General features: G+C 42.6%; 1 protein-coding gene across 4 annotated transcripts in view; it reads left to right on the top strand.

Moving 5' to 3' along the window:
• The first annotated feature begins 1,347 nt into the window (after window positions 1–1,347).
• The window catches only part of znf462 (zinc finger protein 462), a 46,434-nt gene continuing 23,855 nt past the window's right edge, over window positions 1,348–23,926 (top strand). Inside the window, exons 1-2 of one of the 4 annotated variants that reach the window (XM_053410731.1) lie at window positions 1,348–1,652; window positions 23,658–23,908. In XM_053410731.1, coding sequence (XP_053266706.1) covers window positions 23,698–23,908 — 211 coding nt within the window. In that variant the 5' untranslated portion in view covers window positions 1,348–1,652; window positions 23,658–23,697. Of the gene's footprint in view, window positions 1,653–7,161; window positions 7,212–7,235; window positions 7,537–23,657; window positions 23,909–23,926 lie in introns of those variants that run through there. The other 3 variants (XM_053410727.1, XM_053410730.1, XM_053410729.1) reach the window with 3 other exon arrangements.

The raw sequence follows: 23,926 nt of genomic DNA, 5'->3' as shown, positions 1-23,926 counted from the left end.
TAATATACGATATTAATAAGTAAATAAATTTGATTATAAGGGGCCAATTCTAGTGATTATTTAACATTCAATTTATGCCACCAGATCCCTTTCATCTTAATCTTACACACTGGACCTTTAAGAGCTGAAGATAGTTTGATTGCATGAATGCTCTTGACTTAAGAACTCTGAAGCATGCGCCTTTTTATGAAGTTGTCATTATAAAAAATATTTTACGATGCAGAAATGTGACGAGAGTACTTCAACGGCCCAGTGATATAAATACATTTCAGTGATACATTTGGAGCAATGAGCATCACTAACAGGTTCGATTCTTCTGAACAAAAGACATCGTGAGCGATGGACGTCTTCAGATCACGTTAGAGTCCCTCGCTCCTCTCCTCAATAACCACGCTCCCCTGTGTGCCCCTTTTCTTGCAGCTAACCCCCCCCCCTCCCTCCCTCCCCCTCCCACCCGCCTGCTTGCCTGTCCGCCAGTCACCCACCCACCCACCCACTCTCTGCACTGACATACATCTGAGCAGGACCCTGCACCTTTTGTCTTGGGCTCTCTCTTTGTTAGAGCTGCCGGTGGACGGAGCAGCATGCCGCAACACATCCTTATTTGTTATGAATAAAGAACAGAATGAATCGTGTGAATGGATTGCTTTGCTTTTATTATAAATAAAGATGATAAACGTGCAGGGGTTGATGATGAGTATATAGAAAAAACTGGAGATTTTTCAAATAGTCGGTTATCATCATTTATTCTTAATCTCATTTTGTGGGGTTCAACCATGCCCCCCCCCCCCCCTTGTTTACATGTATGAAGAAATTATCTGACAAAATAATATCTATTTAAGAAAAGGCAGGACTAGAGATTTTTCAAGTAGATTAGTTTTTTTTATTATGTTATTAATAATTTTATTTTTAAAATATAAGATACTATCTACCTTGTGTGTTTGTGATTGAGGTGTAAAGGAAGCAACATCAAAGTGCGAACTGCAGATAACCAATTTATTATAGGCTTATATTATGTTATAATATGAGTGCATTTATCTATCTATCTATCTATCTATCTATCTATCTATCTATCCATCCATCTATCTATCTATCTATCTAATCTATCGATCTATCTATCTATCTAATCTTTAATCTTATCTGAGTTGTGTATTTGTTTGGATCAAGTGTGAAGCTTCACCACCACCAGCACCAAAGTGAACTGCAGATAACCCCATGACGTGGCAGACACACTATATGGAAAGCCTATATAAAATTGCGGGCATGTAATCTGGCGGTGGTGGTGGTGGCTCTGTCTGGCTGAGGGCTCTGCAGGCTTCCTCCTCCCCGACCCTCAGTCTGGATGAAGGATGAGCTTCTCAGACGCAGACGTTGTCCATCCCGCTGATGCGCCCTCGTCTCATCGCAAACTCTTGTGCACCCTCTGGTGCCTGCTCGTCTCCCAAACTTCTTTGTGTGAGCCCGCTCCGCAGATTGTCTTCCTCGTCCGTGTGGTTGCTCATTATTCAGAGACAGACGGATCTCAGGTCATCTGCAGCTGCAGCGCGGAGGAGAAGCAGGAAAGATGGCGATCATCCATTAGAGCGACTGGGCGCACGCATGAAATACGAGGACAACTTTTGGGAGGATCGCTCGAGGAGAAGACTGTACCAGTGAGTTTTGTCCTTCTTCTCCCACCACCTCCTCTGCTTCTTCTTGCACCGCATTTCCAAGGTTTCCGCTGGGCTTTCAAGGTCTGCTAGATGGTAGATCATGGGATCCGATTTGGAGAGCGCCTCGTGAATGACCTGGAAAGAGCTGATTCCCCCCTCCACCACCCCGCTTCTCCTTCCAGTCCAAGGCAGGGACTTTGGGAAGGAGGGAAGCCGGGGGAGAGGGTGCTTTAAAGCCGGGTGGGCGCTCCGGCTGTGGCACCCAAAGTCAAGTGGGTCTTCTCGCTTCCTCTCGTTTTCCTAACGCCGCTGCCTCGCCGCTATGTCGCCTTTCGGTTTGTTGTCAGCGGTGACACAAGGAAATGGACGGTGGTGGAGAGAGAGAGAGGTGGTGTTTTGTTATTCTGACATGTCTGGTCAGGGGGGATATTGTAGCCCCGCTGCTACCGCTGGCCGTGCCGTGCCGTGCGTCCTCCTCACCCCTCCACCACCTCCTGCGCTCTCTCCGGCCGCGCGTTGCTGCTGCGCGTTAGCTTCATGGAGAAGCCATTGCACGGATTGCTCTCCAGCCTCCATTAGCGACAACAGAGGAGCTGGCATTAGCCGCGGGTCCATACACACACACACACACACACACGCACATGCACACACACACGCTCACCATGTACGTGCCCCCTCCTCCTCCCCTCATTTATTTCTAAACAGGAGATTTGTGGCTCCACAGGGTTGGAGCTACATGTCTCCTGTGCGCCTTCATGTGGTCCTGTCTTATTTTAATCCCAGTGTGTTGTTCTTGTTCTGTGCTGCTCAGTGCTACATTGTTAGCCGCTTGTGTGTGTCTGTGTGTCCCTCCTCCTGCACTGTGTGTGTTTGCTGTCACTGGTCTCAAGTCAGGTATGTCAGCCTGTGGAAGGGCTTCACCATAAAATGGAGGAAAGCAGATGAGTCTCCAAGGAGAGAGGGAGAGGGAGAGAGAGCCCTGGAGTCAGAGACAGACAAGACAGGCAGGATCCCCTCACGCCATGACAGAGGTTGTCTTCTTCTTCTTCTTCTGCTTTTTCAAACCCTCTGAAGTTGTACTCAGCCAGAGGAAGCAGAAGAAGAACTCAGACAAAGTGAGGCCGGATCGTTCAAGGTTGCCTGTGCAAGTCTTTCATTTTACAACCCAGGGGTGTTCAAATAATATCTGGGATTATTTAGTTTGTTTGTTTGTGATCTGCGGCTGACACTTTTCTGGACGTTGCGACCGCGACGGCTGACGGACTCATGTATGAGGTCTGAATGGTAATGCTGAATAATGCAGTGATTTGGCCACACTCGTGGTTAATGTTCAACAAGGTGGTCTCAACACACACGTAACATGCACACACACACACACACACTCTCTCCTGTGCAAGTAAGTTCTCAAGACGACTCTTGGGTTTTGGTTGAACCAGGATCCCGTCTCCAGTCTTAATTTCCTCATTTGTTGACCGACGAGTTAAACAGGAGCATAATGAAGTCTTCTTCTGTTCATCCAACGACACACTGTGGTGTCAAAGTTAAACTGATCTATTTGGCGTTTTGAAGTGTGTTTGATCACTTTTGAAGTTATTAGGTTTAATGGATTAGGCTCTTGATCATTTATTACCGAGCTCTGTTGTCATACAATGGACAGCCGTAGGTGACTCTCCACACATCACATCCTTGAGGTGTGTGTTGACCTGCCTGTCAGGAGGGTGGAGGTGTGTTTGCAAGCTGTAGTGTGTTTTTCTGTGCGTGTGTGTGCGGGGCACTGCAGTTCCCCCCCGGCCACTGTGTGAAATCTTGCTGACAAGGAGACTGTGAGCTGACACACTGTGCTGCGACAATGCCGGGGCTGAGGAGAGCAATCAAAATGGTGGCGATGCTCCTTCTCCTCCGGTGTGGCAGGGCAAACAGGTTCTCAAGGAGGAGCCGGCAGAGGACGGCCGGGCAGGAATCTGCTGCGGTCGACACATTTGACTCCCAGACGGGTGCCATGGAAATAGTCTAGATGGACGGTGGATGTTCTTCGAATTAGCCCGCTGATGTAAGACCGTGGACGTGTTCTCCACAGATTGTCTCTGACCCAGTGTGCGCCTTCCCTTTGCTACATAGAGTTCCTGTTGTAACTTTCACAAGTCTTCCACACATTCTCGGCTCTTCCCAGATTGTGAAGTGCTGCTGTAGTAGTTAATGTGCTCGCGCTCAGGTTTTCTGCGTAAGGTCGCGCGGGTCAGGACTGTTTCTTCTGCTGGGGCAGAGATGGCATTTCAAGTAGTTTGTGTTATAGGAAACTGAGGTTGGATTACTGACAGGACAAAGTGGGCAACCACGGAGAGGCCCCCCAAGTCCCCAGGTTCTCTTTGTGGCCGCTACTTTATTGTCAAAAAAGACCCTTGAGGAAGCTTCTTAAAGAGAACCTGTGAAGCAAAAGCAATTGGTCAATTTTTTTAAAAAACATGTCACAAACTTTGATGGGAAATTCTCAAGTTTTAAAGGAAAAGATGAATTGACTAATCAACAAAACAATCCCCTGATAAATGTTAATAATCATCTATTGTGTTTTCAATTCATGACAAAGTAGCTGACACAGAACACCCTTGAGTTGTGGTAATATAGAAATACTGGTTTCTTGGACTATACATGTAAAATACAGGAAATGTGTGTTTTTGCATGAGTACTGATTTAATTATTCATAGTATCTTGCAACCTGCTATAATGTACTGCTCCATGTTATAACATAATATACAGGTTTAATTTGTAATTTAATTTTGCATCAAGATTTGCATCATGTCTGAAGTGCAACAAAGGCCATAAGAAGTAGAATTTTACCTCTGCATTAAATAATCAACGCACATTGTTGCTGCAGTTCGGTTTTGGGGTGACAGGGCAGAGTGAACTATGGTGGCGATACAGTTCGAAAAAAAATTACATAACTGGATTTTCGCAAGGTATTTCAGGATTACTCTAAAAATCTCGACAGAGAGGACGGAGGATTAAACAAGAGAGACTTCTGTGATGGTTTGAACACAGAAAGGAAAGGGTTGTGAAGCTCATCATTCACTCTAGCTTCTTTCTGTGTCTCTTGCACACACACACACACACACACGCTCAAACTCTCCCTCCCTCTCTCATTCACTCACTCACATTGGGTGATGCACTCCTCCTTTCTTCTCTACCTGGGGCAGTGAGGAAGGCTATGGAGGCGCACAAAAGCAAATTGAAATGCTCCAGTGAGTGCTTTCTTGACATGATGCATGGCTCATGAGATGCAGCCTGGCCCTGCTGCTACCCTTGTAAGTGTGTTGAGACACACAGGCCCCGCATCCACCGCACTACAGTCGTTACGGTCCAGCAAAACCCTCACTACACTGACCTTCCACACTAAATGATCATGTGCCTTTCTGGATTTAGCTCCAAGATGTGATTGTGCAAATCATTGATCAACCGCATGATTTTAGGTAACTAGGTATAGGCCTGTTTGAAAACCAAACACACAACTTCTCAGGGTTACAAAGGAACAAGGAAGTGGCCTGCTAGAGGTGTCATTCCAGTTTCTGTTGTCAGTTGCCACGTTATACTGCTGACAAACTGGTTCCTCCTCTCTGCTTTCCATCAGAACATCAACACTGCCTTTCCCCTACTGGGAAAAAAAACCTTGTAGCTCAGATGGTTGTCTATCTTTTGGCACACATATGTGAAGCAAAAAGGGGGCGAGCTTTATAGCAAATTAACACTTCAGGTACAAAGCGGCCATGCTGATGAGATAAATGCAACCATCTATACAGCGTCCTCAGGTTTCCAGCCTGAAGTCACGATTTATGTGCTCCTCTGAAGAGACACAGTGAACCAGCTCTGTCAGCCTCGAGCTGCCTGTGGTGGAAAAAATCCTGAATTCTTTGGAGACGCCCGTTCCTTGGGCAGTGTGGTGCCACTGGACAAGGCCTTCATTGAGCAGGAACAGGAGTGGTCTTATAGAAGGGATCCACACTGGCTCGGCCTACGAAGAAACAGAGCTGTCCAAGGACGATTAAATATTTAAGAGCTTGGAAAGGAGGTCTCAGTGGTAAGTTAATATTGATGGGTCTCTCCTCTTTCCCTTCTCAAACTTGTTGAGTTGCCTCGAGAGGTCATTTCGGTGAACCTAAAGGAGAACTTATCTTCTTCTCTTAGATAAACTCAGCAGAAGCTTTAAAAAGATTGCGGTCGCAGAGTCCTTTCTCCAACATTTCTGCGAGCAAAGCAGACGGCCTTTTGGCTTTTCAGCTCTTATTTTATTTATTTTTTTACTGCTTCCTGTGTCCTCTTTTGGTCACACTGAAATACTCCATCCAGAGTAGCTTGTAACCTCACCCACTCCTTGTAACTGTAGTAACTGACATGTCAGGCTTACAAGGAAGTCAGCATCGCAGCTTTCTGGCAGTTGTCCACTGAGCACCGCTTACAAAAAGCCCTTGAGCAGATCTCGCGGGCTTTCTTCAACTCATGTTTTTGAGGTGAGCTGATGGAGTTACATACTGCTGAAGGCATTTTAATAATGAAAATAAAATCAGGAAGGAAATCGAGGTTTCGGACGTTTGAGATCAGTGGAAGATGGTTTGAATAGGAGTGAGGCCACTGGATCTCTAGTGACCTTTTTGTCGGGGGTGGGGCAAAGTGTGGCACATTGATTAATCTGTGTGGTTTGTCCGCAGTCCGTTGTATATGGTGCGTGAGATAACACTGGATTTATTTGAGACAGCAGCAGATTGATTTATGTCAGGAAGTGCTTTCCCGGGATAGACGGACTACAAGGCTGCATGGAATGCAACGTTTCCTGGAGTAATTGTCCTTGTGGAAAAAAAAGCACTTCCTGGTTTCTCTCCAAGATCTGTCCTTGGGCATCCTTCACTTGCCCGACTCTCTGACAGTGTTTATTCAGCCCGTGAACCTGTGTGTTTCAGCTGGTAGAAATCTGAATGAAACAAATTGTGAGTTGTCTGTGTGTGTGTGTGTGTGTGTGTGTATTTTCTTTTGCTGTAGCCTACTTGTCTCCACTACCTGATAGATCTTCTTCTCTATATTTTTCTGTTCAAGCTCGAGGGAAGAAACCTCTGGAGAAAACCAAATATATCTACCTATCGCTTCCCATTTTGAATTGTAAAAATAATCACGCCTGAGGCTATTAATTAAATTATGCACTTAATCATTTTTGGATGGAATATTTAATAATGTCACAGAGTTGACCCTCGTTTGATCTCTTGTGCTTTTTCACTCGGGAAAAATAAGGATTTGGCATCCTCCGTCAGGTCACCTTTAGTGTTTTCTACAGAAACATGCAGCTGATGTCTTCTCTTACAGTTCTCTATGACAGTGTGGTTGACAGCTCCATATTTAGAGCCACAGCCCTCAGATGGCCTCAGCTTGAGAAGACCATCAGAACCACACTCTAGGTGTCCATCTCTGCAGCGAGCAAAAAGGAAGGAAAAAAAAAACATCACACATCTCACTTCTGCTTTCGCTGACTGTCGTGACGTTCTGCAGAGGAACCGACAGGAGGGGAAGCTGCTCGCTCAGGTCTGTGCTCCTAAACTTAAACACTTCCATCTGTGTAACAAGATAGCAGAGTGAGTGCAGTGAGGCAACAGCTCCACTCAGCTGAGCAGGACAGTCAAAGACCTTGAGGAGCACAAAATGGTGGATGGCCAATGCCACTGATACTCCGGCGTGATTGGCTGCGTCTCCTTGGCCACAGTGGGGCTGGCTGTGTGAAATGGAGTCCTCTGTGTGGAGCGTTGGCCCAGCCTCAGCTCTGATGCAGAAGATAATTCTGTCAGCCCCCGAGAGAGAAAGAGAGAGGGAGAGAAGGAGAGAGGGGGAGACGAGGGAGCAGCCAAGTGAGGTGACTACACTAAAAGAAGGTTGAGCTTCCAGAGGACTCATGTCATGCATGTCTGCTTCCTTCCAACACTTCTTCTCTCACACAACTGCTTGGTTTCCTGGATTCTGAATGTGGTGCCTTTTTTCTGTTGTTGCATTGAGGACACACACAGTGGCAAGAGAAAAAAAAAAGATCAGTGAAGATGAAAAGGTTCATTTTGGTATTGTTAACAGGAATGAAGAGAGTGATTTTGTATGAGGATTCATTATCTAATCTTCACACCCAGCAGGCTTTAGCTAAGGGATTTACCAGCCCCTTGTTTGGTTGGTTTGTGAAAATTTCAGGCTTCAAGGTCACATAACCATCTCTGAAGGCTCGTGATTAAAAAGTAAATGCAGGAGATGTAAAAGAGCGTACGCACTAAACTTTGACGGTATTATTCATTTTCATGTTGAGTTTTCACCATGACAACCTGAAGACAGTGGCCTCACGGAAGATGGCTGTTAATGCTTGTCTCTTCTTCATCTGCTTGTGCAAAAGAGGCCAAATGTTGCTACTCTGTGCTCTCTGTTGCAGCCGTCCCCCTTTTCAGGAGGAAACACAAAGGCTACCCTTGGAGCAAGGTTACTTGTACCATGATGGCCAGTTTCTCTTTCTTTTGCTTTGCAGCTTAAGAGGAAAACATGGAATTAGAAAGTTGGATGTCTTGGAAATGGAAATATCTTTTCTTTTTTTTGCAAGGAAAGAATATAGAGAGGATAGCGAGTGCAGTGATATTAAGTATTAAACGCTGTCTGGGTTGTGGGTGATGTCAGTTAACCATCTGTCGGTAAGAGGCAGGCTGACACAGGCACCGTCTGACCTTGCAGTATGGACGACCCAGACGTAAAGTCGAAAATGATCATCTCTTCCAGGGATTAGCATTGCAACTGAAAGTCCTGCTGGTGGCATTCCTCTCTCCCTTTTTTCTCTTGCTCCCTCTCTCCGTTTGATGTGAGGACTTCCTTGAAGGCCTCTGTCAGCAGAATACTTTGAGGTCCAAAGATCAAAATCCTTCGATCCCTTTGGCTCTGCTTGTTGTCCTTTAAAACTGAGGTGGCACATGGTCAGATCTTGTAATGCATTAACTTTGATGTTGAATCAGATGATCTGTCAAGCATGTTATGTGAAGTAAGACAGTTCTAAGAGCAGGACTTGTGTGTAAACATTCTCTCAGTTATACAGTTTTAAAAAAAGTAGTGCTAGATCTCCCTGCCTCACTTTTTTCCATTAAACCTGCATTTGGTTAATTTAGTAAGAGCATAGTAAGCCTTCATAAAGTTCCTGAGGGTCGTCTTGGCCTGCTGGTGTGGGGTGTTTCTTTTTTCTGACCTCTGAATGTGACACCAGTGAAGGTCAGGCTGCAGACAGATCAGCAAAGCTGGCTGGATTGGAGTGTCTGAAAGGCTCCGTACCTGTATTTACCAGTCCTCTGAGACAATGTGGGATTACTGAGCTGGTTTCACCGAAAGAAAAAATGTCGGTTTCTTTTTCTCATTCATTCAGATAATATGACAAGTAAAAGGAAACGCAATACAAAAGGTTAATGTTTATACTATTTATATTACGTCTGTGCTAAGAATGGGTACAAATTTCAGTTGTGAAATGCACATTCCTAGTTGATTGGTGGGGGGGGGGGGGTAATTGTGAGATTCAATTAGTTGCATTAAATAGTGAAATACACTTAATTTATAATACATTTACATTTTCCTCTGGATTCCTAATTCGCTATATTTGCTATTTTGTGATCAAGTTACAACAGCGGTTGTCTCTGAAAGATCCTCCATCTGCTCTTTTAAAATGAACCTTCTTGAAAATGGTGAACGGCAAATCCACTCATACACACTGAGAGCACAACCATCAGGGTTAATTTGGGGCTCGGTAATGCTGCTGGGGCTCGAAGTCCAACCCTCTGTTTAGTGGACAACCCGTCTATACCTGCTAATGCGTAGCTGTCCCTCGGCATCTTGTGACAAATTAAGTGACTTTTTTTGGACAAACCTTTGCCTCTCCCCAAAAGAGTCGCCAGTACTGCTACGCGTGTGACAGCCACACTTCTCTCTGCATCTACTCCCTTCAGTGAGTGACAGAGAGGCGGAGCAGCAGTTTGTTACCCAGACGAAGGCTGCGCACTATGTGACGGGCAAAATTTGCTCTCAGACATGCACCGCAACCCTGAACTTTTCTAGCCAGCACCCGGAGGAGCGGTCTGAATGCAAATGTCCAAATCATTTGAACTGGACATTAAACGCTCTTTACCCTGCCAGCTCCCTAGTTCAAAGTCCATGTGATGTCTGATTGAGCTGACCAGATTAAGGGCTGTAACCAGCTGAAATTGACATAATGCAAATACAAAGCAATGACATCATGGATGTGTTAATTAGTGGGTTTTAGTTTCCCAATGCCTTTAACAGCCTCCATTTTGCACATTGACCATACAGGGTTTTACCTAATCTTGTTTCTTGGACATAGTGAGGACAAACATAGTGAGGACCGACCTAGTCTAGATAAGGTCCGGGCAACACCCGGACCTTATCTAGACTAGGTCATCTTTTTATGATGGATGCTCATGTGAGGAGGAAGCTCTGAAGGGAAACTACCAAGAGGCCAACAGAAAGCTAAAAATAACTGAAGGATTGTATAAGAGTCAGTCCACAACATACATTTAACAAGACTTGCATGTTCTACATACTTCTACCCTAAGTGATAAGCAGCAACACAAAGACAAGTTCTTACCAAAGAGCACATGTTCATTTTGCAAGAATGTGGTTGATTCCCATGACAGGAAATGTAACTTGTGATGTGATGAAACCAAGGTAGAACATTTTGATCTCAATTCCTAAATTCAGAGCAATGGCACATGGAGGATACTTCGTCCCCTTAAAGGGAATGTTTTCTGTAATCCAAAGCAAAACAGAAGAATTAAGACATTCAATAAATAAATAGAGAAATTGTATAGTGGCTGAATAGTAGATAAAATTATTACAATTACAAAAAATATTCTTTATAGATCTATCAAAGATAAAAAAATCAAAATATAATTAAAAAAGCTTATGTTTAATGGGTAAATACCTACATTGTTAGACTTTCCTTACTGTTCTTTGTTCATTCAAAGCAGCCCTCAAGGAGTTGACTCATGATCCAGAGCGTTAAAAGTTCTGCTCCAGAAATGGGAGAATCTACTGGAAGGATGACCACCTCAGCATCACTCCATCAATCAGGCCTTCACAGGGGTCACTAGACCGAAGCCTTGTTGAGTAAAAAAGCATATGACAGGGATAAAGTTCTCCAAATGACCTTTTAAAGGACTGACAGCATGAGGAAACAATCCTCCAGTTTGATGTGCCTGGGGTGACCTACCAACACAAGAATGACCAATGAAAGCATACAGCCAACACAGCACATCTCTGACAGTCCTTGAGTATCCTGATCAAAGTCCAGACTCATTCTTCATAGAACATCTGCCAAAATGCAGGTGAGCAAAGCTTGTTAGGACTTGATGAAGACAACTCACAGCTGTAATTGCCAGCGAAAAAGGCTTTTGCAATATTTAAAATATAAAACACAATAAAGTGTGTAGAAAATGTTGAAATACCTTCTGTAGCCACTTTAGATAATCAGAAGTAAAGGTCAAGAAGTTGGTGAACTTGTTCAGTAAAGTCAAATATCGATATATTTCTAATGTTTTCATTTGTCACCATAGGCTCTGGTCATGTTAGAACAAGTGAGGTCTCAACACCCAGATTGACTAGAACAATTGTTATTTGAAAATGTGCATAAGCTCACTTTAATACAGTGTATTGCTTTACACCAGATGTTTCAGATGGACTTGGGGCTTGTGATGAAGGAAGGCTAGAAGAAGGTTTCTAGTCAAGGCTTTAGCTGGTTAGTGGTTGACCTAGTTTTTCGAATGCCATATGCCTCCTGAAACAGATTTGTTGTCAGATTAACGCCAGTGTTTTCTAGTCAGGTGGCTGATAATATCTTATGACAGTGTTTTTGTGCACTCTTAGAGACATTTTGGACTTTTGGCCTATCTGTATATGGTTGATTCAGTACTAACATGACTAAGCCTCAGCGTTACCATGACGAGGAACCATGTGAAGCCACATAGCTAGTGATTTAGCTTAAAATATGATTCAATAATTTTACTCAATCAGCCAATTTTTGTATCGATTAAGTGGATCCCAGAGAAGAAACATTGCACAGAATCTATTTAAATTATTATCAGAGTTGTAAAGTCTGGGTTTATCTTTACCTCCAAATTACTAGGAGAGCTGTAATTTTTCCAATTTTATTTTTTGTCTCTTCTTCTGTTCTATACCTGTTTACCATTCACATCCCTTTCACGCAATTCCAGCAGATGTCTGATGAATGTTATGACAAAACGCTCATACTGAACATTATTGATTCCTCGCATCTCCTCTGAAAAGGCCTGGTCCATTGATCGGCCAGGTGGGATCGATGCCTCATCTCAGTGTATTCACTCTTCCTCAAATGAGCAGCACCATGTGATCATTCAAGGAAGCTTTCTGCTGTTATCATACGAGAGCTGCATCACATTTCCGACGAAACAGATATGCTCATCAAACCTACAGGATATCAGTCTGTCTGTTTCCGGTGGTTAGATTGTGCCATCATCACTTCCTGTGGCAAACTATTGATTAAAGATAGGTTTAAGCGCCTTTAAGGTTTATATGCATGTACAAGAGGTAAGCCTTAATTATTGTACCATGTACCTGCAGGTCAAAGTGAAAGGGAATTATCTGAACTCATCTTGTTGCACGATGACTCTGTTTACTGTAAACCTGGGTCTTTTTGAGGCAGGAGAGGGAACTCTTCGGCACAAGGGCACATAGTGTCGGAGTGAGTGTATAAATCAGTCAGCTTTTTATGAAAAACCATCAGCACCTACATACCTCCACTTTCCGTGCTAACCCGGTCCCATCCAGTGTTGTGGTTGCATCTGTCAATATGTTATTCTTCAGTGAAGGGATGAGGCAGTAGCACAGTATTAGACGATGAAGGTCAGTCAGGTCAGTCAGGTCAGACCAGCTTTTCCCTTTTGAACCACTGTTGTTATCTGCCACAGTGCCGACAGATAAAAGTGTGAGCCAACCAGAGAGGGAGCTGAGCGCAGGCCAAAGAAACGCTGCAGACTAGACAATGTTAATTTGACCGGCTTGTATTTGAGAGGTCCTTTCCTAATCTGAACCAAAATAACTTCCAAAAACATCTATTAAGAATTACTCTGGAGATCCTTTCAACGGGCTAATGCTCTGTGACATATTCACACCCGAAGGCTTTAGTGTGTGTTCTGAGACCTTTCAGACGACGCTAAGCCACGGAAAAGTTGACGCTGTACTTGTACCCTGTGTGTGTTTGTATGTGTATGTGTGTGTTTGAGATGGTGATGATGCTTGATGACTGTGTATGTGTAATCTGCCTCAACTGAATGTTGTTTGTGTATGGCAGCAATTTTAGGTTCATGCACAAATGACTGGTTGTTAGTTAATAGTACAAATGTTAATAACATGTGCTCCCTGGTTACCTTTTAGCGGTGGTTTCTGGGTCCTTTTCACCATAAATAATACAAAAGGATATAACCTTACAAATGTGTCTGCCCCAAATCAACAACTGTTTAATCCTATTTGAGTTTTTGTTTATTGTTGTATCTATATAAAGGATGAAAAACCAGTAATATCAGTAATCATTTACACTGGACTCTTGTAACTTTGAATTTGGTCTCCACCAACCCCTGAGTGAAACATCTGCCTCTTTAGCTGTTAAATGCTCCACTATGTTCACCAGCCAATTGCTATAATGTGTCTTTGTGCCGTTTATTGAAGTCGGTGTGAACCAAAGCAGCAAACCTGAAGTTCCGGTCATGTAAGCATTTTCCTGAAATTAGCTGTAAGATTAAATAAGGCCCGGGGGAGCAATAATGGCCAACGAGGAAACCACCTTAAGATTAATCAATAGTAGGGATGGGCGTTCGATTAAATTCTGTTCGTCGATAGTCGGGAGAGTTAATGACGAATTTTCGATTAATCATTAATATTTTCAAGTTCAAAAATTCACTATTTATAAGCTACATTAAAATGCAGTGGAAAAAAAAGCGTGTTTCCTCATTGAGATCTTTATTACAAGATGAACAAAATATGCGCTGCCGTAATCTTAAGCAGCGGAGCCGACAGCTAGAAGCCGGTGCTACTAAACACAACTGACCCTTGTTTTTTTTTCCTCCAAAATAAAATAATAATAATATAAAAAAACACAATGTTAAACAACAACTACAAATATATAAAACTTAGGTCTGACAGGTTTTGCCAAATGTAACTCAAAATTATCAAACAAGGTACCGAGTCGAGAAAGCTTCATAAAAATAACCAGTAACTCACATACAACTTCAGCACCAGCCTACGGATTTGTGTTGAGAAAGATGAGCATGTTAAACTGGTCTGGGGTCAGACGCGAACGCAGCCTGGTGACCGTCCAGCCGCCGAAAAACCCGCTCTGAGGGGACTGACGTCGCCCTGATACACAGGTAGCTCCGTGCTAACTTGGCTAGCCTGGCCGCGGCTCCGGTGTTTGCGCTCCCCTCGTCCGTGTCAGACAACGCATGCTCCTTGTCTCCCCCAGTCTCTGGGATAGCTTCGCAGTGTTGGCAGTGAACCAAGTCATTTTTTTAACTCAAAATGGTCCCACGCTACACTTCGCCGTGACCTCTTCATGTTTACTTTGGAAATGGAACTACACGGTAACTCGCAGCCAGTCGCAGGTAACTGAGTAGGACTGTGGCGTTTTTTTCAAACACTGCCCCCCGTGGTCAAATGTGTAATTAGCGAATTTCTCGATGAAAAAATTATTTCATCGACGAAATTCTTAATGATCAACAATCGATCGTCGATTAATTATGCCCATCCCTAATCAATAGTGAAAATAATTGTTTGTTACCGGGCTAGATGGAATGAACCTGACACAGAGGTAGTGGAGACTTACTTTACTCACCGTTACAAAACATTTTCATACAATGTTTACTTGAAATTTTCTGAAACATTCTAATATTTGTGAAAACATTTGAGATAATACTTCAAAAAAATCCATGCACATTATTTGAATGCTTGCCGTATCTTGTCTCACATATATAAAACAGATTTGGTCATCTTTTGCATAAATTATCAGTTATTCTTGCAACTACTGTCTCAAATAATCCATTACTTATTTAGCCTGTTAATTGTTAGACAATATTGAATAAAGGCCAATAACAAAACTGTATATAATAGAATGTGTAAAGTTTATTTCATTAACTTGAAATGGCCCTGCCTTCTGGTAGCAATTACAGCTTAAACTCTTCTTGGGCATGACCATACAAGCTCTCCACGCCTGTATTTGGTCAGTTTATCCCTTTCTTCCTGGCAGATCCTCTCAAGCTCCATCAGATTTGTTGGGGAGCGCCTGAACCGTCATCTTCAGGCCTCTCCATAGTCAGAGTCTTGATTTACCACATGACCTCATTGTTTTTCTGAAAGGTGAACCCTCCAAGTGAACTTGTTTGCACCTTGGAGCAGGTTCTCCCTGTATTTGGCTGCGTTCCCCCGCACCTCTGTGCAGCTGAGGAGCACCGCCATAGCACAATGCTGCCACCTCCACACTTCACTGTAATCGCGGTATTAGCCAGGTGGTGAGCCGTGCCTGGAGTTCACCAGAATCAATGTTCGCCAATCAGTTCAGTTTACGCAGGCTCATGGTCTGAAAACTTTTGCTAGAGATTCAGTGGTTGAGAATTTTTTAGAACTTTTGAACGTAGAAACAGAAGAGTTTGCCAAAAGTGTGTCATTTTCCGATCCTCAGTTAGTCACAGTTGTACAGTAATTTATAAAATAGAAATAGTGCATTAACATTTAATGAACTCTCAATTTGAGTTCAGTCACAGAGGTCCTAAAATGTACCACAGTCAAAGAGAGACTATGAAAAAATTTGTTAACAGGTAATAAATAAAAAAATAAGAAAACAACCGGAGCTACAGTGCCTTGCATAAGTATTCACCCCCTTTGGACTTTTCTACATTTTGTCATCGTATAACCACAGATTAAAATTTATTTCATCGTGAGTTTATGTAATGGACCAACACAAAATAGTGCATCATTTGGAAGTGGGGGGAAATATTACATGGATTTCACAATTATTTACAAATAAAAATCTGAAAAGTGTTGAGTGCATATGTATTCACCCCCTTTACTGTGAAACCCCTAACAAAGATCTGGTGCGACCAATTGCATTCACAAGTCACATTTGCAAGTCACATAATTAGTAAATAGGGTCCACCTGTCTGCAATTTAATCTCAGTATAAATACACCTGTTCTGTGACGGACTCAGAGTTTGTTGGAGATCATTACTGAACAAACAGCATCATGAAGACCAAGGAGCTCACCAAACAGGTCAGGGATAAAGTTGTGGAGAAATATGAAGCAGGGTTAGGTTATAAAAAAATATCCAGACCTTTGAACATCTCTCTGAGCACCATAAAATCCATCATAAGAAAATGGAAAGAATATGGCACAACCGCAAACCTACCAAGAGGAGGCCGTCCACCCAAACTGAAGAGTCGGACAAGGAGAAAATTAATCAGAGAAGCAACCAGGAGGCCCATGGTTACTCTGGAGGAGTTGCAGAGATCCACAGCTGAGGTGGGAGAATCTGTCCACAGGACAACTATTAGTCGTCTACTCCACAAATCTGGCCTTTATGGAAGAGTGGCAAGAAGAAAGCCATTGTTGAAAGGGATCCATAAAAAATCCCGTTTGGAGTTTGCCAGAAGCCATGTGGGAGACACAGCAAACATGTGGAAGAATGTGCTCTGGTCAGATGAGACCAAAATTGAACTTTTTGGCCTCAATGCAAAACGCTATGTGTGGCGAAAACCCAACACTGCCCATCACCCTGAGCACACCATCCCAACAGTGAAACATGGTGGTGGTAGCATCATGCTGTGGGGATGCTTCTCTTCAGCAGGTACAGGGAAACTGGTCAGAATAGAGGGAAAGATGGATGGAGCCAAATACAGGGAAATCCTTGAAGAAAATCTGATGCAGTCTGCAAAAGACTTGAGACTTGGGGCGGAGGTTCATCTTCCAGCAGGACAATGACCCTAAACATACAGCCAGAGCTACAAAGGAATGGTTTGGATTAAAGAATGTTAATGTCTTAAAATGGCCCAGTCAAAGCCCAGACCTCAATCCAATAGAGAATCTATGGCAAGACTTGAAGATTGCGGTTCACAGACGGTCTCCATCCAATCTGACTGAGCTTCATCTTTTTTGCCAAGAAGAATGGACAAACCTTTCCATCTCTAGATGTGCAAAGCTGGTAGAGACATACCCCAAAAGACTTGCAGCTGTAATTGCAGCGAAAGGGGGTTCTACCAAGTATTGACACAGGGGGGTGAATACTTATGCACCCAACAGATGTAAACTTTTTTGTTCTCATTATTGTTTGTGTCACAATAAAATTTATTTTGCACCTCCAAAGTACTATGCATGTTTTGTTGATCAAACGGGAAAAAGTTTATTTAAGTCTATTTGAATTCCAGTTAGTAACAGTACATAATGGGGAAAAAGTCCAAGGGGGGTGAATACTTATGCAAGGCACTGTACCTGATCCTTTATTTAATACAAAGACAAAAGACAAAGGTGAAGTATTAGTTATGTTCATGTATTTGCAGTATAGTAATATGACATCAGATCAGGGCCGGGTCTAGACAGGCATGTATGAGGGGGCAGCCACAAATCTTGAGGGGGCATTGTGCCTAACCCTAACCCTAACCCTATTTAGTTTGAGGGGGCACAACATTTATTTGAGGGGACCAGGCCCCCTCTTGCCCCTGCCTAGACCCGGCCCTGCATCAGATGCCATAAGATCAAGGTGACTATGCATAAAAAGTAATCCACCATTATCAAGTATGATGTTGCACAGAGTTTTTTTGTGCTCTGTTGCTCCTCTCAGTTTTTACAGCTTTCTTCTGACTTTGTCTCCCTTTTACTTTTTTTTAGAACATCTTGTGATGCTAATGTCTGTCTGGCTTCTGCTCCTCGCTCAAATTCCCTATTTTGACCAAATTCCCAATTTCATTTTACTCTTCAATAGAATATCTGATTAAAGGACTGTTCCAAGTTTTTAGCAACTTTTAGTTATTTAAAGGAGAAGGTGTCCAAAAGACACACTACTGTGAGGAGAATCTAGGGTTGGTGTACACTGAGCCTTTTAAAAGCTCTCTGATCACATAATGTGAATATTAGTGACCCCAGGGAGTCAGTGAACCAGCATGTTAACACTGCTACTGGATATTATTAAACTGGCTTTGTCACAGTGGTGTGCACCAGACACCCTGTCTCATGTGACTGATTCAGGATAAAATAATCAACCTGAATCCATGTGAGTAAACCTAACAGGCACCGGCCTTGTACCAGAGGGATTTAACACTTATTTTCATCAGCGTGGTTCTGAGCCAAAAATAATTATCAAATACTCCGGACTTTCATAATCTCTGTTAGTTTATTGAGCGTGAATATGATCAGCATGTGAGCGTCAGCTTTTTTTAAATCATGGTTCTGGTAGGAATGTCATTGGTTGTTTTAACAAAATGTTATTGCTTTGTAATGTTTTTGTTTATCGTACTGATATTTGAGTCATTCACACACTCCCACATGATTGGTGAGAGTAGCTCCACAAACATCTGTGTAGAGCAGGTGGGTACAGATATCCTTCCACTTTTTTCAAGCATTTTGTTCCATATTTGTTGAGGATGTGTTGTAAAGGGTTTCTGGTCAACTCAACGTTATAGTTTGTATTGTCTCCGTAAAAAGATATATAATACTAATACCAGAATTGGAAATACCTCTGATACTGCCAACAAGTACCATATGCAAGACCTCAGTTTCCAGGGGTAGCTAGATAATAAAAGTTCCATGGCATTCATTGTCTGTATGCATTTATTTTTCAAAGGTGTTTAATTTCAGCCATGTCATCATAGCAATCATCATAAAGAGTTCGGTTCCTGTAAGGGAAACAAGAACTGGGACATCTTTGGATTGCATGTTGATGTGTGATATTTGTGCAACTGTTAAGCACACTATCAGATCCGGTGTGTTTAGTTCTCCACGGCTGCAGACATCAGGGAATGGGAGTAGCCATCTTGATCTCCAGCTCTCTCGCCCTCTCTCTCTCTCTTTCCATCTCATGTTTGTGCAAGAGGCCAAACTCTCACTGGTCCATGTGACGCAGCGTTTTTTCTGTTCCTCTGCAGACACTATGAGATCCTCCTCAGAGCTCTCACAGCTTCTCGTGAACCAGGTTGAAAACATCGGGCTAAAGAGATCATCAGAATTTGGAGTTTGATGCTGATACATTTTCACTTTCCTCTCTCTTTCTCTTGTAAATTTCTTGAAACAATTTTTTTTATTGATTTTTCCTCATGATGCTGTCATCTCATATCTGCAAAAATCAATATCCATGGCTCTGGCTTCCCTGCTGTTATTGCCACTGTATTTTTCCTTTAAAAAGCCGCCTGTCATTTTTGATCGATGGATCATTAATTATTGAGGCTGTGCCGGTTGACAAGATGCATGTCCTGTCCTGTCCAAATAAATGATCTGTAGCCAGGATGCCAGGCCACGCAATATTCTAAGATATCCGGGAATTCTTTGTCTCCCGAACGCCATGAGACGGTAGCGCCAACCAACAGTTAAGGACAAAACCTCTGTACTCCTAATCAGCTTAATGCTGGCTTATTCAAAGGCCCTCTTTCAGACAGAGCAGCTGCTGTCAGCCAGTTCGAGTAGAGGGTGTGACTGCTGGCAGAGCTCACCGATGCAGAGAGACCGGTTGGTGATTAACAAATGTCAGTAGACTTTGGAATCTGGGGAGCCCAGTCTGATGGCTTTGTCCTCCGTTGCCTACCACTGAAGGTCTTCCAGGTGGCTCTGTCATGCTCCCTCGCTGCCTCCCTTCTCCTCCCACCCTTCCCCTCGAGGCCTGTTCGCTCTCCCTCTGCTTCTCTCCTGCCCCCTCTCTCTGTCGTCTTCTCCTCGTGGCTCAGGGCTGCAGAGCTCTGAGATAAAGAAGTTCAGACATGCCTCACATTTTTCGACCCCCTTGTGGAGAGCGGTTGGCAGGTCCTACAAAACGCAACTGCTGTGCTTCTCTCCACAAAGTGTTGCAGCTCTCTCCGACCTATTGCGCCTCTCTACAGAACAAGGTTTCCTGCCATCCCTCTGAAAATCTCTTGATGTCAGGGATAATGTCTGTGAGAAATGAGAGGAGTAGGCAAAATCAGGCTGGCGAGAGTTTGAGATGTTTTCTGCTGAGCGGTGTGGGAAGACGGCCTGGGTACAGCGCTGTGCATCTGGCAGATACATTTCTGTCAGCAGCTCTCCAGTGACAGGCTGCCTGCCTTTGAGGAACAGGATCAGATCTGTGGGTCCATGTTGTGTGCTGGCTGAACACCTAAGCACACACACACAGTCAGCTCCTAAAATGGCTGCCCTTGAAGCTCAGCTCAGAGGAGGATCTGAGCAGCTCAGCCGCTGCCTGCTAGATCCCCAGCTGACTAGATGAAAGCAGTGACACAATCTCACCCATTAACTTGGTGTGGTGTAGAAACCGACTGGCTGAAAAGACACAACCTACTCTAAGGCAGATTATGGTTGTGTAGGAGACTTTTTTGTCTTCTCTCCTCCTCCCTGGGTCTTCCTCTCCCCTCCTTCTCCAAAAGGATTCTCTTGATATCTATGTCAAGGAACCTGGCATTAGGAGACAACTTTGTTCAAAACTGCCTTGAACAGCCAAGAGCGCAGGGTGGGGCCTCGTGGTGAGGCTGTAACCTGACCCTGGACAACAATGGATCCCCTGGTTGCTCGGGGACATACTGGCGGCTTGGCCGGCTCACATGGAGCTTTCCACTGGCAGGACGGTTGGGTGTGGGAAGCAGGGCGGGATTCCCAACCGTCTGAGACTGGATCACGCTTGAAATTTCTGGGTGTCACCATCCAGAGCAGTGGGCTGAATTACATAGTGCTATTAAAGCTACATTCTGATAAAAAAAACATCCCAGCTGATTTTCTGACTAATCCTGTTTGTGTTGTGCACAATTTGTCTCATTGGTTTTTCTAATGGAAATTAATTACCAATAATTTGTTAAAAGTTTCCTTGTTCACATGAGGAATTACACAAGTAAAAACAAGTATTGATTGTCTTTGTAAAACAATGGACAACATCTTTATTTAAGCCAGATTTGCATTGCACTTCCACCAATGGGGGGCAACAGCTTTTTCCCCCAAATTCCGCACCACCATTTTTTTTTTTTTTATATATTTGTAGTCTTCAATGACTCTTAGTCAAGTGACATCTCTTCAGGAACATCTGGAGCACTTTAGAATTGTTTCACTTATGCAAACCTGACGTTGATGTTAACAGTTAAGTCAGTTTCACCAGAAGTTCACGGAAGCAATGTCAGCACATCACATTATTACTGAAGAGAAACGTAGCCATTACAAGAGGCCTTATGGTTTTCTCTGTTTACAATTAAATCAATGCTTATTCACTTGTTTTGGTCTAAATCACTGTGTATAATAATTATATGGATTATTTTCCTGTATAAACTGCCTTGCTGAAAAAGGATAAACATGAGTCAGTAAATTATTTTTATTTTTACAGTTATTGTTCAGTGTAAGTTCACATATAAATTCAGGAAGAATATGAGGCGACCTGTTAGTTCTAGTTGAGTCATATAGTTAAGATGAGCCGACATGAGTCATGGTGTGTTGTGGTGCAGTTTTTTGGGGGATGGATTGGAAAGGCCATGCTTCCAGTGTGAACCATTAATCCTCTTTGAATACTTACAAAAAACGTTGTTGATTTCCTAATTAAATACTAAAATGTGACCTTGTGATAAACAAACATTTCTTACAAAAGTGGCTTTTTAATAATACATTGTTTTGATTTGGAAAATGTTTTATTGAAAAGGCAGCACCTTTTAAAAAAGGAAATGACATTGGAATTTAAAAAGTCTGACATATTTGTTCGGTGGAGGTGTGTGAGCGACTGAGTGCTATTGTAGATGTTTTTTTGTTTTTTATTGTTTGTCTGCACAGGACTTGGGAAGAACATGTTCATTAGGAAAGCATGTACTTAATATTAAAGTGGTTGGAAAATCTAGTGCACATCACAAATAACAGTCCAGATCTGCTGGAAGAGGAAGAAAATGCTAAATCTACTTAAAACGCATAGTTGTATTATTTATAGTTAAAGTAAAAAAGCACATGGGGCATTTAGAAATGTTCACAAAAGAAATTCATCACACACTGTACACGAAACTAATACAATTACACAATCACAACAGTGGTTTGCTGATAGCCAAGTAATTTCTACAAACCTGAAAGAGGGGATTGTTTGGCCTTGGCGGTTTAACTCGCTTTACTAGTTCTTGTCTTGTATTTCAAGTTCTTTTTTCTCCAACTGATAACTTTTAATATCTGTATGAACAAGTGGACAAAGTAAAGGAAACGCTTGATAATTCATCGAGGAGATACTGACGAGAAAAGCCTATTGACGATTCAAAACAACTTAAATCCACATTGGGATGTAATATAGATGAACTGTCTGATGGTTTACACCCGGTGGAACCATTACAAGGGACCTGTGTTTGCAGGGTCCACCTATAAAAAGTGTTGGAGATGTTGTGGTTTTGAAGTGTGAGCTACATGTTCCTTTTTTTCAAGACAACATCAACAATTGATTAGAAAAGCTGTGATGAAAACGCTATGAAATGATGGGCCACATGATCAGCTTACATTTTCCCCCCCTGGCCAAATCCGAACTGCGGAGGAGCCCAAAGACGCAAAGCCTTCATCTCTGCGTTTATTCATTCAATCTTATTTCAGAGCAGTTGATACAATCTGATGGAATAGTCTGCTCTAAATACTGAGCTGTGGAGCTGCTCTCCAGCTGTTGCTTATCCCAAGGTAATAAAAATGGGACAAATCAGCCCATAATCCCTCCTCAGTCCCGCCATTGTTCTTTGAATGATGCTACACTACAAAACTGGGACCTTCTTAGTATTCTGAGCAACAGCAGCATCAGTCAAATTTTCTTCTTTTGTCATGTTTTGTTGGGCTTTCTATCAGAGTTTGTCGACAGCTCCGGTCATATTCGAGCTGTAAAATCATTTTGATATCAATTTATGACACTCCACACATGTGGTGCATTGTAATGAGAAGACAGACATTTGTGGCAGTTCTGCATAAATATGTACATCTGCATATTCATATTTTTGCAGTGACAGAGAACTCGTATACACGCAATTTTGCATTGCTTTTTTGGAAGGTGTTTCGTGGTGATTTTGGATATGGACTTTTAATTTTCACGGTTTTACTTCCTAATCAGGCATTTATCAGCATGAATGTATTCATGAAACATTAATGCGAATGATGCCTTTCTTCCCTCTCCTCAAAGTACAATAACAGTATTTTCCCCAAAAATATTTTGCCATTGAAACACAGCAAACTATTTTATGTCTCTTTTATTATTTATACATTTTTAGTGTTTTTTTATGTATATATTTTAAAAATATGTATTTTAAACACATAATCATTACCATTAAGCATTACTTATTTCACTTGTAAGTGTCTTTTTATGTGGAAAAGGCGGGGACTTCATTACTTTTTGGTTCACAACAGGAATTGCTATTGGTGATTCTGTAAAATCATTACCAGGCTAATTTGTATGTAAGAGCATGATCAGGGCAGTGAATAATGAAACATAATAGAATAATATTAGTCCTAAAATGACTTAAACAGCTTTAAAGCTTTGCGATAGCTCTGTATATACGAGTCTCCATGCTCTATAAATATACTTTCATTTGCATTGTTAATGGGTTTTAGCCAATGGCACATGTAAACACCTTAACAAGATTCTCATAAACTGCTTGTTTCTTTTCATTCACAACCACGTGAATGAGACTTTTATTTCACCGTGGACTCCTTGGAAAATGATGCATGTCCTCATGATTTCTCTCTTTCTCTCTCTCTCTCTTCTTGCTCTGCAGGTTCCCCTGATTTTCCAGGGAGTGCTCCCTCTCTTTAGTGATGGAGGTATTGCAGTGTGATGGCTGTGACTTCCGTGCCGAGTCATATGACGACTTAAAAACCCACATTCAGGAAGTGCACACTGCTTTCCTGCAGCCTGCAGATGCAGATGAGTCTGACTCTTTGAAAGACGAGGAAGAAGACGAGGAAGAAGAGGAGGAAATGCAGGATAAGGATGAGAGGGACTATACACCTTCTAAAGCTGGCACGAGTATGTCTACCATATTAA

This window comes from Pleuronectes platessa, chromosome 19 (genome assembly GCF_947347685.1).
Source record: "Pleuronectes platessa chromosome 19, fPlePla1.1, whole genome shotgun sequence".
NCBI classification, from domain to species: Eukaryota; Metazoa; Chordata; class Actinopteri; order Pleuronectiformes; family Pleuronectidae; genus Pleuronectes; species Pleuronectes platessa.
The sequence above is the reverse complement of the archived record's forward strand: the minus strand, read 5'-3'. Positions and strand labels throughout refer to the sequence as shown.